Source organism: Hippocampus comes, unplaced genomic scaffold, assembly GCF_001891065.2.
Source record: "Hippocampus comes isolate QL1 unplaced genomic scaffold, H_comes_QL1_v1.1 scaffold82, whole genome shotgun sequence".
Classification (NCBI taxonomy): domain Eukaryota; kingdom Metazoa; phylum Chordata; class Actinopteri; order Syngnathiformes; family Syngnathidae; genus Hippocampus; species Hippocampus comes.
The window spans coordinates 4206569-4223043 of NW_017805135.1; the positions used below are offsets into that span (position 1 = coordinate 4206569).

Here is a 16475-nt window from a genome sequence, read left to right on the forward strand (position 1 = left end):
AAATTGGCCCATGGGGGGTTGCAAGTCCTAGCTTTGGGTCCCACAAAATAAAATAATTTGCAATTCATTAAGTTGTTTCATTAAAAAATGTATATCAATAAATAAAATAAAGAGTGCATGCCTACGTGAATTCAATTTGATTTGATTCAATTCCTTTCTGTGAAACAGATCATGAATACTAAGGTCAAAAGATTCAAAAAAAGAAACAATTCGTTTGGCGTTTGGACGTTTGTTGTAATTATTTTGATTTGGAGTTGGGATTCGAACAGCAGGTCCTTGGAAAATGGCTTCCCTACAAGGAGTCAGGAATCCTTACAGGGCAGTGTGAGGCATAAAAAAGGTCAACTTCACAGGTGCCAGCAAACTTTTCACTCCAAGTCTACAATATTTTTCACTGCTCTTCACAAACTCAACAGGAAATTGGCTGGAAGCTAGCCTGTTGCCGGCGTGGAAGCGGGCGAACAAAGCTGATCCACAGGGTGGATTACTGCCTGCGGACAGAAAAAAAAAAAAATCTTTCAACAGTAACATTCACCCTTCAGTTCTCACTCTTGGATGCTTATTTTTTGTCTAAATGTCACTTCTATAGGACCACAATGCCTTTTAGTTTCAGTAAATGGGTCCGACTGTGACTTTTTTGTTCGCCGTTCCGTCTGGCAGCACCCTCCCTGGAACATATCGATCGGAAATGGCTATTGGCATTAGCTCTCTGAATAAAAACTCTCCTACCGACTGCTATCCTCCACTGAGTCGCTCAATGGAGAGACAAAATCCTTAGCGGCTTTTTTTATTTTTTTTTTTTTGAATCCATTTAGCTCTGAGCCGATGCCTTGAAGGACACCTCCGCTGGGCGTACAGGAGGGCGAAACTAGGAAATGTTAGGCATTGTATAAGGAATTTTCATCTGCTTCTGCTAACATGAGATTGAGACGTATGATGTAATTTTCACTGACATTTGCGTCTGTAGTCTTGAGCAACTGCGGAAACCCGCATTTTTTGTCTCCACCTGTTCTTGTCATCCGGGTCCCTTGTGTTAACCAATCAGCTCAGTCAACCCTTCGTGCCTTGTCTAGGTGTTTCTTGTCTCGTCAATTTGCTTGTATTTAGTTCCCTGGGTTCTGTCAGTCTTGTTGTTTTGTTTCTGTCATCGGTTTTGTTTGTTCATTACTTTGACTTCATGTGGTTTTCAGCACTTTGTGTATTTGAGTTTGTTTTTTGTTAATATATTTTGCTCAGTCCACCCTGCTCCTCCTTCGCCTCTCTGCTGTTTGGGTCTACGGCCATCACGCAAAACATGACAGTTACTCAGCAAAAAAAAAAAAAAAAAGTGGAAACAAATACGCAGCGCTCACTTGTGTGGTGTGCGGCGAAGTGTTGCCCATTCGAATTTTTTGACAATGGTTCACTTCACCCGCGTTCAACCGTGTCGCAACGTTCAGAGCTAAGGCATAGCAAAACAGGACAAGTGCGGAAATAGCTTCTACAAGGCATAGCAAAACAAGACAAGCCCAGAAATTGCTTCTACAACACATTAAGTGGTAATGCTTGGAATTTTCTACAAGTAGCTAATGTAAACAGCATCAGCGATCCGTCCGCAAACCCACCTGAAATGATGTGAAGATAATTGTGCCAGACAGTTACAGCTACTCAGGTGTGCAACCTAGCTGGCTAATGCTAACCGAGTACGAACACTAGCGTAAACAACATGACTCACCTCAAACTCACTTTTCTCCAAATTCTTCTCCATAAATAACCCGACCAGTCGAGGCAGACTGCCGCCTTGCATTGAGTCTTGGTTCAGTGTACCTTGCAGTAGTGCTTGCTCACGTGGGGGTTCAGGCGATTTTCTGCGAGGAGTACTTTTCTCGACCTTGAGTGTGTCTTGAGTTGGCTTCTATTGTGAATTAGGGCTACATAAATCAACCTGACTCGATATCACATTGGCAAGTGTGAAATTTTGTTCTCAACGTTGCCATGACAACAACCTGAAATGGAAAAACAAAGATGCAATGATGCTGTTAGAATCAGGGGCTAGGATAAGAATGATGTTTTAGGTTTGATTTTGCGGTTATCGTTAAAATTAGGGTGTGTGGTGAGAAAGGGTTTAGTTTTGGGCTTAGGTCATGGAATGGCAGTTTATTTTTAGGGGATAAAAGGTTGGAGTTTAGGTTAGATGTTCCAGGTAAGGTTAAAAGCGGGAGTTGTTGGTTAGTGTTACAGATTGGGGTTAGGTCCATGGATGAAGGCTCTAACCCCAGAGGTAAACACAGGCATTGATTTTTGTTAAAAAAAAAAAAAGACATTTCTTACATATATTGTTTTATATATTAAAATGTCTTCCCTCTGTCTGGAAAATAAAGAAAGAGATCAGAAAAAGGGGGGCAAAAAAAAAACAACAAAAAAAGGGGGAAATACATCGTTTCGTGTTAGAGATCAGGGGTAGAGTTAGTTTAAAGTTTGGGTTTGGGGACTGGGTCCAGGTTTAGGGGAAAGGGTTAAGGTAGGGCCTGGGGGATGAGGGTTAAAATGAGGGGGTTCAGGTCATTTTAAAGTTAAGGATTTGAATCACAGTTACAGTCGATAGTTTGGGTTGGGGGGGGGGGGTAAGGGTACAGGTTGACAAATTCAATTTTGTTTCCAAGATTCAATGCATGTTCCTAACCTGAGCTTTGGAATGAATTTAGGGAGCCCAGTGATTTTTTTTTCCCATATAGCATTTCTTTATTTAGTAATTCATTTATTTGTGTATTAATCTATTAGCTATGTATTTAATATTAAACAATGCACAGTTCTTGTGGTGAGCTGTATGATAAACAGAGGGAAATTCTGGCTGGCTCAGTGCTCCTTTGTTTTCTGTTTGTTTGGAATATAGGGCAGTACAGTTTGGGTGCTCTTATCCGATACAGTTTGCGTGCTGCTGTTTCGGAGCAGTTTTTTACGGCAGCTGGGGTTCAGGAGGCCTTTCCTGGGTAACGTGTGCGCTCCCGTCATGCTTCTTGCCGACGGGGGCACGTAAGAGGGGTCGAGGCAGTTGTGGAGGAGCGAGTGCTCGGAGGAAGAGCGTTTGGGTGTGAGAGGTTCGGCGAGGAGGCTCTGCTCGCTGTCGCTGTCAGGCGTGGCGCGGCCGCTCTTGTCATCCGGTAGTTCCTCCTGCTCCTCTTCGTCATCGTCGTCGCAGCACAGTGCATGGTAGAGGATCTTGTCACTGAATCTGACCCGCTCCCTCGTCTTGTGGCTGTGTGTGGAGCTGCTGGCCTCCTCGCTGGATGAATCTGGAGTGATGATGCGTGGTCCGTTGGGGATGGGCAGCCCGCCGTTCATTTGCGAGTAAACTGAAGCCATGGCGGCCGCAGGCAGGTTGGGCGTCTGTGTGGGTATGGTCCCGCGGCCCGTGGGCGCTCGGGGATAATACCCCATCGGGAGCTCGCTGGGCGTTCGCGCACAAGCCCCACTGGCCGACTCCAGGTAGCCGCAAAACTCCCAGCTGTCGGACAGCACGTCGGCGTTGAGGAAGTCGAGGCGGAAGGCTTCCCCGAGGCCGCGCTCGCTGCTGGACGTGCTGCTCGCCGTTGCCACCGTCCAGTCATCTGGATCCAGGTCAAAGTCAAAGTCTGACGTCAGTTTATCGATCTGGCCCACCACCTGGCAGGAAAAAGCAGAGCAGGCATTTAGCCAACAGAAAGTTTGAGTCTTTACCTTCAAGTCTTCAGTGGCAAAAACGATTCAATTCAGGCGACTAAAGCAGCTGCAAGTCGAGTCAAGTTAAGTCTTAAGACAAGTCATGCAAATGTATTATGCCATTAATGTTATTTCCATTGTACTGTATGTCCTGCTCTTTTTCTTGGTGTTGAGCGGAGGTTCCCATGACAAGTTACATTACAGGTTGGTCAGTGATGTCCTGGGAACATAATTTGCCCCATTAATAGTCGGTGTCGGCGGTCGTTACAAAAAAATAATCAAAAAGTCAACCACTACAGTCAGTAACTCAAATTGTTAATAATAATAATAAGTTATTCTCTGTATTAGAAGACAAACCAAGGAATGCAAGATTAATGGAATTATTAACCCTGTCATGCCTGACCCATCAAGGAGTAGCCAGAAAAATCAAATTTTTGAGAACTCAGATGTTCATTAACCCTGATAACAAAATCCACAAAAATATTTTTGCCATATCATGTTGTTGAAGATATTTGTCGTATCACATTTACAAGCATTATGTAGATTACATCTGAAAATGACAATTTTGGGAAAATCATATTTTAAACCTACAGTATCAAATTTGATACAGATGATTTAATGTAATATAAAGAATGAGTTACATAATGAAAATGCATGTATCAAATATGATACAAATGGCATTATGGGGTTCATCGAGACTCTGGCATAAAATAAAGCAGCCCAGAGCTAAAGCACACCACAGGGTAAGTTTGGTAACAGACTCTGAATGGAATTTTAGACAACTATAAAATCACGGAATTTATGAGAAGAAGGTCAGATGCCTTTTTTTTATCGCTGTCCGTGGTGATGTAGCAGCCGTTCGGGCCCCCACTGTGGTCAATCTGTGTTTTGCCCCACATAGCATCACAGCTTGGCCCACCAAAAATCTGGTGTGCTAAAACGGTGCTATGTACTGTATGTACAGCTACAATGATTTATTCCTTCACTAATGTCCCAGCACATTTCCAAATGGTATGAACAGGAACGGGTTCCCACTCGTGATAAATAAATCATAATAGCAGGTGGAGCTGAATATTAGAGGGAAGCACTCTTGTAATGACGAACCGCGTGGAATCCATTTCTCGAATCACCACTCGAGCCGAGCAGAAGAAGCTCTCCGGAGACTTCTTACATTACTGACCGTTGCTGCGCGTCACGCCATCATGTCAGAGACGAGGCAGCTGTGAATGGCCTCTTTCATTCTGACCCTCAATTACGCAGCCCAATCATCTCTGACAGGTGTCGAGGTACAGTAATAAACCTTCAGCTGACGCTGCCCGCCCTGCCTCCCCATTAAAGCGACTCTCTGAAAGTGGCGGAGTGACCTGACTCTGAGTTGCAAGGTGCAGTGACCATGGTTGACTCTTGAGAGTTGTCATTGGGAGGAGGGGGGGGGGTGGAAAAAAAACAAGAGGGGGAATCAAAATGTTTCTCTAAACATCGGATGCGCTAGACGGCAAGGCAACTTGATCTACCTTTCCATAATTGTAATGCTAATTCTCACGCACGCACAATCATGGATAATATCGCTCTCGTCGGCTTCCGCAACGACGTCATTTACAGGAAAAAGAGAAAGTCATAAAAGATTATTGACTACCATTCTTTTACTATTTTGCTTAACTGTGTTGCAAATGAAGTCACTTCAGTCACCAGGAAATGCTGTCAATGCTTCATAAACTTTACAGAGTAACGGCTTCATAAAGCCCGCGGGGGAATATACACTGAACTCCAGCCTCCAGCTGCATGTCACAGATGTAGCATTGGGAGCGAAACAAAATGAATGATGTCTCTACTTAGCAGTAGGAGACATTTTAACCCCTAGTCGACCTTTCATACCCCTTTCGTTCCACTGGGAACTGTGGGCATTACGGTTGACACGCAGGCGGCGTGTCTGGCTGGTTTCACAAACCAAAGATCACGTCACGTCAGGAGCATGTGCAACACATTGCTATGGTGACCATGTGCCTGAATTCCAGGAGATATTTCATCCATCCGTTCATTTTCCAAACCGCTTATCCTCACAAGGGTCGCGGGCATGCTGGAGCCTATCCAAACTGTCTTCGGACAGTAGGCAGGGTACACCCTAAACTCGTTCACCGTGCCGCCAAGGAGATACTCAATTACAAAAAAAAAAGAAAAAGAAACACCATATCTGCCTGTCTCCCGAGACAGACCGGCTAGCGCTAGTTATCATAAGGTAGACACTGGATGATTTTATTTGTCACATTGCAATGAGTCAGTGTTTCTCATCCGAGTGTCAGGTAGTCCCCCTCTGGGTTGGGGCCACCTATCATCCAAGTTGCACCGATGACTCAAATAATTCTAAGAAAGAATAAAAAAAAAAAGGAGCACTCATAGAGGATTTGAACTGTTTAGTTAGCTTACCATGCTAGTTAGTTAGCTGCTAACTAGCTAGGTTACTTTGCTTGCCACTTGAAATCGTAATAAAAAAGTAGACATTGATTGCTTCTTTTTTTTTTTTTACCTCTTTTGACAGTTCACAATAAAAAAAAAAGGAAACGCATGACATTTATTCTCCATCAATCATTTGTCAGAAAACGTGTTTCTCCCCCTGTCCGATCCAATGTGAAAGGGAACCGGTTGTGCACTTTTTTGGGGCACGGACCACTTTAAACACTTTAATTGCTGAACAGACATGCATAATTTACGACCATATGAAAGTTGAGTGTTTTCATTTGCCGATGGATTGTGACTGAGAGTGCAAGGCTTATTGTAGGTGCCAAAATGTCAAGTGCGTGTTGTGGCAAAGCGGTGTGATTCCAGCTGAAGTGCTCTATCGTCCTCAAACATCTAATAGCTGCTGATGACAAAGGCAGAGGTTAAGTCTTATTTGAAATGCTTTGACATCATACGCTTCCCTGGCAGCCCAACAAAGGAGCAGCAACGTCCAATACGACTTTTGCTAGGGGCTTCTTTTAAAAGAGCTTCAAAAAAACGCAAAAAAAAAAAAAAAAACATGAAGGATTCATGGATTTAGTGGTGTGATGGAAAAGCAAACGAAGATCTTTTTGCAGCTGCAAAAAAAGCAAATCCTTGCTTTTGTTAAAGCCTGCCTGAGGTGTCAAAAGCATCGAGAAATGTGTGTTCCTGTATGTCTTTGACGACCATGATGGAAAAATGTTTGTTGTTATACATTGTGAATGTGCAGCTTCAATGTTTTGGAGGTTTTTATGTCAGTCCGTCAGTGCTTTTATTTGTTTTTGCATGCCAGACTGGATTAAATGGCGGTACACTTAAAAAAAAAAAAATGTCCTTTGAATCTACTTAATTCAAACATGCACATCACTTGCAGAGCCACATTCTACTGTTGGCTACAATGCAACGTGAGATTTGATTTAAGGCAAGCCATTGTGTGTGAATTGTGATTTTGTCAGGGGACACTGTAATACAGTGTATTTCCACCTTTTCGTGGTCCCCAGAAAGTGGTCTGGGACCCAGGCCTTGAGTTTGAGACCTTCACAACAGTAGGAAGAGCCCTGGAGTGAACAATCCAAGTTACAGCCTCTCGGCTACCCCCCCAAGCAAAGCAACGCTCCACTAAAAACAAAATATGTCTTGATTTCGGTTGCTTTTTACACAGGCACAGCTTGTTTGCCTGCATAGTTATGTGTTCATATTTGCCAGTTCAACATATGGCTGGTGTTACCCCCTTGATGGGAAAAAAAAAAACCAAAAAAAAAAAACCAATCATCAACATGCTGTAGATGATCCTTGTGAAGAGAATATTACACAATTACACAAGTGAGGGCTGAGTGTTGAATATTTGAGTATTTATCGGCAAATGAAATGGGCTCTGCCGGCAGCGCAGTCAGTACATGTGCAAATAAATCAGGTGTGAGTTGCCAGGGTAAATGAAATGTAATGCCTTCGCTGAATGCCCCCCCCCCCTCCACCCTCAAAAACAAAAAAAAACCCCACTGAACTTCATTACTGTGTTCGTGTGGCCCCGCGCCATCTGTTCGGGCGCCACGTGTCGTTTTCACAGATTCTGTCGCGCTCGCTTGTTAATTATAAAGCATCCGGCGCCTAGTGCCTTCTTTGTTTGGTTCCCGTGGAAGAAAATATAGGAGGAAATGCATTTGCTGGGAGCCATTCGAACACATCGCCATCATTAATTCTCTCTCGGTGTGTCGAAGGGTGCAGCGATGCACCTGCGCTGGATGCAGCTTATCTCCACCATGATTGCCTACACTTGTCAAAATATTTTAGCAAATAGCGGTTTACCGTTGTATAGAAGCTATTTCTGAGGTGAAAACAAGAAAATGGAGTGTAGTCCAATCATCCTGGACTGGAATAGTATGAAGCCAGAACACTGCTGTTAAATTTGGGCATACAATATTCAATTGGATGTGTTTTTTATGTTTGAAATTACACTCAGATTTCAGTTTCGTGTTTTCCTTCCCTTGTTTTTGATCATGTTCCTGGTTTTGGGGCAGCTTGGGCTTCAAATCTCGACTCGGGCTTTGTTGAGTTTTCATGATCTCTCCAGTTTTCTGCAGGTACTCTGGCTCCCTCCCACTTTCCCAAAACATGTGTTCTCAGTCAATCAAAAACACAAAAATTCCCCACAAATGTGAATGTGAGTATGAGTCTGGTTTGTTTGCAATGTACCCGCAGATTGGGCGGCGACCAGTTCAGGGTGTACACATGCTTCTTGCCCAAACTCAGTCGGGATAGGCTTGAGCTCACCCCTGACCCTGATATGAGGATAAGCGCTTTAGAAAATGGACGGATGAAAGGATGGATAAAGCTTTCTAATTTTAACATTCCATTTTCTTTATCCAGACTTTCAACTTAATGGCGGTGTTTTGGCATTTAAAGGGGAGGGGTCGGAAGTGTTTTGAGTACAGTAAATTTCCGAAAAAAATGCTGACACTCCTATTTTTTGAATATTCCGAAAATGTACCAACTTAACTATTTTCTTTACCGCTTGTCCCCTTTAGCACCCCAGTTAAGCTTCTCCCAGCTGACTTTGGCTGACAGCTGGGGTGCACCCCGGACTGGTCACCAGTCAATAGCCCAAGGTCACCCGCAATTTCGATAAACAGCAGTTCACATTCACACCTAAAGACAATTTAAAGTCTTTGGTGAACTTAATATGCATGTTTTGGAATTCAGGAGGACAATGCAGTGACTCTTTTTTAAAACACATCGCTGTGTTCTCAACACAACCGTAGGTCTTGCCGATCCTCATTCACATTCTTGACATGTGAATTGAGCGCTCACATTGTGCTGTTGTGATTTATTTCATCTCCCGGCATCTCATTCATCATCCTTGACTTGTTCGCCACACAAAAAGTCCACGTTTTTGAACACCTTTCTTTCCAATTGCATTTTGGAAGCGTTTTTGAGCGACAGATGACGTCACTGGATCTTATTGCATTCTCTTCTGTTGTGGAGACCGAAAGCAAAACGAAAGACACCGAAGAGAAAAAGACAAATTATATTCACAATTTGTTCTTTTGAGTTTCTCAATTGCTAACCAAAACAACAGAACCTAAAGAGCAACTCTATTGCTGCTCAATATAATACGGCTGCAATAGCAATAATAAAAAGAATAGGATGATGCACTGTTTGAACATTTTATTCAGTGATTCTTTCATGTACCACTACAGAGGGAGTCCATGCACAACACATTGAGAATCATTATCATCGTGCATTAAGACAACAGAAAGCGTTGAAAGGCATTTCACCAAGACCGTCGTGGGTGGGGGTTGGGGGGTGGGGGTGCTCCAGGAGTATGAAGGACCAAATCTCCTGAAACAAGCTTTTGCTCCCTGTACGACTGGAGTCAAAGTTTCAATTGTATGTCAGATTATTTTCAAGTGACGGTTTGATTTTGTCACTGATTCTGTTTAGAACCTTTATGGGCAGAATTTATCGGTGCGGCGGAGACATTGTTTGGTGGCCTGAGTATTACATTTCCGCTTTTTGCAGGTGATGTGCTTTTGTTGGCTTTATCAAGCTGCGATCTTCAACTCTCTCTGGAGTGGTTAACTGCTGAGTGCGAAGAGGGTCGGGATGAAATCAGCCCCTCTAAATCGGAAACCGTGGTCTTCGGGAAAAGGGTGAAGTGTCCTCGCCGGGTTGGGGGTGAGATCCTTACCCAAGGGGAGGCAATTTATCTTGGGGTCTTGTTCTCTACTGAGGGAAGAATTGATAAAGAGATCGACAGACTGATTGGTGCAGCGTCTGCCTTGGTGACGAGGGTGGGGGAGAGACAAAAAGCGACGCTCTGAAGTTACCGGTCGATCTCTCTTCCGACACTCGCCTATGGTCAAAAGTTGTGGCTCATGATTGAAAGAACAAGATCGTGGATACAAGCTGATGAAATAAGATTTCTCCGTGATTTGCTCGGATATGGTGTGATGCTTGCTCATCTGGGAAAGGCTCAGAGTAAAGTCGTCAGGATGCCTCGTGAACGCCTGCATAGCGACGTGTTCTGTGGACTCCCGCCGGGAAGAGGCCCCACGGAGGACCCAGGAGAGAGACTGTATCTTGGCTGGCATTGGGATCCCCCCTGGAAGAACCGGATGAAGTGGCTGGGAAGATGGAAGCGGTTGCCTCAGGGATGCAAACTCAGATGCATAAACATCACTATTTTCAAAATTATTTTACCAAGGCCAAAACTGTGACGCATATGTTTCGGAGTAGAGCAATTTTCATGTTCCAGCCACACATCATGATGATGACTCAAAACTTTCGCCAATTAGCCACTTTGTCCAGTACACAAGTTCAAATTTGGTCTTATTGCCAACAATAACTGGACTTTTTATTTTTTATTTAAAAAAATGGTAGAAGCCTGGAATCCAATGTTTTGTTGTCGCTGACATCCTTGAGCTTGGGCTAATAAGCCCGTGACGTGATTTAGGTCATCTTGATGCGTACGATGCAGAAGAAGGGTGCGGGTACGCGGACGAGGTGTCCCTTTGAAGTGCTGACGACTGTAATGATCCTGTCATGAGCATCTTTTATAAGCCTTAAACTTCATTAGGACTTGCGCATGATGCCCTTTTCATCTCCCAAAAGCTTGTCTCAGACTCAAAGTGTTAAACTGCGATGTGATGCCCGCGAGGACAAGTCGCTGATCAAAAGCATCATTAGGGAATCTCGCTGCTTAATGGGCCTCGTTTATCCCTCTAGGGGCTATATAGGAAGGGAAGGTGGGATTCTGGAGTCATTAAAGTTGCAACTTTTTAATAGCATTTTTTGCCGAGATGTTGCTGCAATCGCAGAGGGAATGGAATTGGTCTTCTGGATGCGAGATGATCATTTATTGAGGTTCTTCTTCATTGCTTCTATCCAGGAATGACCAGAAAAGAAAAAAAATGATGATAATGTCACGCTAGAGGGCCGCTTTCTCCACATATCCACTATATTAACACCTGAGTCTTGTAAGGTCACATGCCGGAAGGAAAAAGACTGGTTTTAGTGGCCTTACAGAGGCTCCTTTAATGACAGGATGTTTTCTAATAAAGCCATCTGAGTCTGAAACCACAGCAGAAAATGCTTAAGTGATTAATTGCGCTTGGTAAACAACGTGTAGCCGACCTGTACTGGGAATAATTTTTCAGGAAGTAGGGGAAAAATACTAAATCCATATACAGGTGGTCCTCAGTATATGACACTGTTCTGTTTCTTAGTCGCTTAGCCGTAATACATAGTAGTCTATTTCTAACCAAAGCGAATGCCGTAGTAAAATCATCATTTGTATGAAAAACACTCCGTGGCTGTGAGCCTAAAATGATTTGTCCAGGATTATGTTAAGGAAGTTACAGTATGTTAGACTTGCCCTGCAATAACTACATCACACGGTAACGCATCATCATCTGACTTTTGCATCCAAGTTCATATACAGACTGAAGCCCGATAGTCCATGCATTTTTCCTGCTAAGGGAGACACCAACAACACCAACTGAAACAGGCTGAGGTTACTCATGATGAAAACATGACTTTTTACCTGAGTCGAGATATGGCCTGCCCTATTCCTAAAGTCATAATTACAATGAAAACCACTTGTAAGCCATATACTGTAGATCCCAGGTGTCAAATTCAAGGCCCCAGGGGCCAGATCATTTTATGTGGCCCGCGAAAGCAAATCATGTGTGTCAACGTCAATGATCCTTGCTCAAATCTGGACCGAAATGTCAAATTGTCACGTATAGTAAATAACGTTGAGATTTTGCAATCATTTTATTTTACCCTGTTTAAACTCACCTGGACAATAATTAAACAAACATCAAACAGGTGACTGATTTCAAATCATCAATTTGATTTGTTGTGTACAAGTAATCATACGATGTGATGATTAAACATTTATTCGGTTTCACTGCCGTAATGGCGCTCCGAGGGAAGACGTTACTCCAAAGTGGCCCGCGACAAAAATGAATTATTATTAAAAAATGAAAAAGAATATTGCTGGAACCAGTTTGTCTGTATTTAATGATGGTCATAGCTTAACTACGGAACAAATAATTCCATTTCACTTCTTGCCTGTGGGATCAGAGGTTGTGAGGCTGAGGTCCAGTCCAGATCAAATAAAGTACAAACAGTGGATGTAAGGTAGCCTCCGGCAACTTCCGCGCTATACGCTCAAAATGGAAACTCATAGTTTTTTTGTTCTTTTTCTTTCAGAAAAAAAACCAACCGTACAATTCAGAAGGATTTTATGATGGCCATGGATTCATTCCATTTCCATTACTTTCCGACGGAATCAGAGGCCCTTTGTCGCAGTGCCGGCAAAGTGTCGGAATGAGCCAGGGAAAGCATTTTGTGTATCAGCGTGAGCTATTTATTCAGTTTGGGAAAGCCCGCAGTAAGTGAAACATTAGTGCGGTTTGGCTAGCTGACTCGACGACACCAGATAACGTGTGTGTGCTTCCAGGTCGTCACTAAAGGTCGAGTGATTTAGTGGCGCAGTAAAGCTGCTTTCATTACATTCAGGTCTGCTGAGGGTGACTGATTGTTTGCCATACAGCCAAAGAGACACCGATAACACCAGCCACATTCATTCTGTCTTTTGTGTGTGTATGTGTGTGTGTGTGTGTACTGACCCATAATATTAACATTTAGTTTTTTCCATTTTTTTGGTTGGTTTTTTTCAGGGGAGGCGGGGCTGCTGTTTAGTCCCCAATATTGCACTTTAGAGAATGCTGGGCGCTCATGAATGTCACGGCCGTGATGCACGGCTGTCGTTAAAGTAAGGAGTGAAACGAAGGACACCCTTGAGGGATTGTGCTAGTCCTTAACACTCACGAGCATATCAAAAAGAATGACGATGACGTTTTAACGCACTTAAATGTTCAGCATTCGTAGTGTTCAAATCGCCCTTTTCGCAGAGGCAAACGTACAAAATTTCACCGATATGTTCATCCCTGGTTAAAATATTTTTTCTCCTGTCGTTAAAAAATAAAATGACACAAAATGACTGGTGACAGACTCACACACACAAAAAAATTCTCAGGAACGCTTGCTAAATTGCATATGTTTTTCATCATGGTGTGTGGGCAGAGTATGAAATACGACATTTTTGAGTGTCATCTTGGTTTTGCCTTAGTCCCATATATCCATGTGACAACATTTTGCTCATATAAAAAACAAGCAGGGGGTGTGGGAGGGGGTGTGGGGGGTTGGTACATAGTCCCCAACGGCAGTTTCATAACACAACATGAATTGAAATTTCTTCATCACATGTGGCCAAAGCATGGCAGCAAAGTTTGATGATGCAATGACTCCTTCCCAGCTCTGTAAACTCGTATCGACTCCTCCGTCTGGGCTGTTCATCGCTGCTCGCAGCTTTAATTTGAATTTCCTTTCTTCCAGAGGGAAGGATTATGTGCAGATAGCAAGAAGGAGGTGGACAGCCCGGGCAGACGGAGAGATTGGCGGCAACTTTTATGACTGAGGAAGGGAAGTGCAAAACTCAGCAAAACATTTCCATTAGCCCACCCCTCTCCAGCCAAAAGCCAAAAGACACTTCTATTTATAGACATGATCCAAGGCTGGTGTTACCATAGAGAAGGTTCTTTTTTTTTTTTTTTTTTAAAGTCACTAATCCGGATTCAAGCTATGGCTTCTAATAGGGTCCATCCTGGTCTGTGAACATGATACGTCCATGCGGCACGCTGTCGTTCCAAGATAGTCATCCAGAGATAAATGACAGAATGAAGGATGAACGTGGCCATTTACCCTCATGGGACAGATGCCCCCGGAGCCGATGGAGTAATAACGAGAAAAGGAGGAGACATTGAGGACAGAGGAGGTCAGATTCCAAATAGCTACTGATCCAATTTGCGAAATGAACCATGACTAAATGTTATGACAATGCAAGCAACTGGTGAAAACCACCTGTAAAGTCGCAGAAGCTTGGATTTGCATGGCATCAAGCAAGACCTCAGCGCACCTTCCAAGACCTTCAGCAAAAATTATAAATACAATTTATCCCACAATATGCATCAATTATTAATTCAAGCAATAGTGTTCCCCTACTACATTGCAGATTTGGTGTGGAATATTGATAGGCGTTCAGTTTCTTTCGTGATGATGTTTGGAACTCAGAGCAATTGTATCTCAAATCAATCTTTCTTCACAGATCTGAATGGAAATGCCATTCATCCGTTCTTGCCACTTCAAAAAGCAAAACAAAAACAAAAATACAATCACATCGTATTTTGCAAAATCATTCAGTCATTACATAATTAAATTGAATGTAAAGAATTAAACTGTTTGTGTATCACGAATCATTCACGAACGCTCCCTCCAGTGCCTGGATAGGCAACTGGCAGGCCGCATGCGTCCCTCAACCACAATCTAAGTTGCCCCTTGATTAATCCTACCCAAAACATTTATTTATCTATTTATTACGCCCCCCCCAAAAACAGCGATTAGCCTTCGGTGTACTTTTTCCATGAAATTTGGGCAAAATTAGGCAGACAAAAATACCAGAAAAAAATGGTAAAAATCCCAAATATGGAAAGAAAATATTGAAAAAAATACAGGGAAACGCGAATCTCTGGGTGCCGCACTGCGAATAAGCAGGGGTTGACTGCAGTTTTAAGTTGTAATATCACCAATCATCACTAGATGGCCTGTCTTAGTTGCGCTTATACAAGCCTTATACGGCCCTAGACTAAAACGTGACTAGGCCTCATGTTTTTTTGTGAATTTGGAATGATATACAGGACAATAATACTACTTCATTATTGTAACATTTTTGAGTGAGTTGATTTTTGTGTAAATATATATACACAATATAAGTGCTTGCACTAATTGTTTTCTTGTTCAGAGGTTTTGTGCTATTCTTTCATGGTAAATATTAAGTAAAAAAGCCCTTTGCTCTGAAAAAAAATAACAGACAGAGTGTGGTTACTTTGTTGTTGTTCGGTCCCTTTGTTGGTGGGTTAGGATAGTTGATCTTTTATATATGCATTGAAAAATGTAAATGTAAATGAAAAATGAAATATATTAGGTGCAAATATGTTGTTTTGTCCATATTTTTAAAACAGCATTTTTGCAGACATCTGGTCAGTAAGTGTGTTTTCCTATGTTCCACCCCCTTCAAAATTTAAGTTGCCCATTGCTGCTTTAGTGTGTGTGCAAACACAATTTCTTTATTTTATTTATTTTTATACGGCATTGCAGTATTACGAATTATCACCTATTGCGAGTGGGTCTGGAACATATCCAATCCGATTCAATGCAACAATGCTTTTAACTCCAGGATGTGGTTTCAAATGCAAGTTGGCCAAAGTAGTTATCACTCCCTACCTTGCAGTAACTCATAGCTGATGATGGTAATTAACCACTGTTGATGGCCCGGTGTGATGACTGAGCAGTAGTTAAAGTTAATAAATAATCACCACACCTGCTCCAGTGCCGTTCTGATTGTGGGGGGTTCTTATGCGACCTGGCAACATTCACTTACAACTTCACGGCAATCCACATAAAATGGACTCTCACTTTCTTTAAATTTTTCTTTGCTTTGGGCTAAGTTTTCATTGGTATCGGTGCTGGGCCGTGACTTTGGGATAAGAGGTCCAGGCTGGGAGAGCAGCGGCTGGCCCCCTTCGATTAATACAGGCCATGCAATCAATATGCCACTGGCATTTCTGGGCTTCCTCTGGGCTGTGGCGCTTATCTTAATGGCAGTGTGCTCCAATTTTCTTTTCTTGTGTGGACCCATTTATCATTGCTTACAAAAAAATATAAAACCTGATTTTAAATGAATTGGAGATATTGCAACTGAGTAAAAGATAAATATTTTTACTTTTCACCCTGAGGAGGACAGTAAGTACTGCTGCATTATCTCAGGACCATCTTTCTCAGGGTATCTGCACGTTTATAGAGGACTTTTCAATTGCTGGTGTACACATATTTTGGTTTCAGGAACGCCTGCTCTCCCATTAAGTGTCAAGTTACACAACCATTTTTTAACTCGCTGTCGATATCAGATAACACCAGGGAACAATTTGAAAAATAAAATCTGTTTACTTATAAAATTTATTAATTTAAAAAGAAAATTCCTCCTGATTAACAGTAGTAAGACTATAGTAAGAAGAGCTTAATACGATCAGGCTCATCTACAGCTGTGTAGCAACTTATTTATGCAGTCACAATTGAAGCAGTGCAGTGAGAGGTGTGTGCAGCTCCCAACATTAACAATATATAATACATTGATTTCCCCAGTGTAATGTCTTTGGCCCTGTCATGCATGTGTGTGTGTGTGTGTGTGTGGGGGT

General features: G+C 42.6%; 1 protein-coding gene across 3 annotated transcripts in view; it reads right to left on the reverse strand.

The window, feature by feature from the left end:
• Positions 1 to 2705: 2705 nt before the first annotated feature.
• Positions 2706 to 16475, reverse strand: part of insyn1 (inhibitory synaptic factor 1) — a 61960-nt gene continuing 48190 nt past the window's right edge. For 2 of the 3 annotated variants that reach the window (XM_019866808.1, XM_019866809.1), the window contains exon 3: positions 2836 to 3642. In XM_019866808.1, the coding sequence (XP_019722367.1) occupies positions 2836 to 3642 (807 nt within the window). Of the gene's footprint in view, positions 3643 to 16475 lie in introns of all 3 variants that reach the window. The other variant, XM_019866810.1, reaches the window with a different exon arrangement.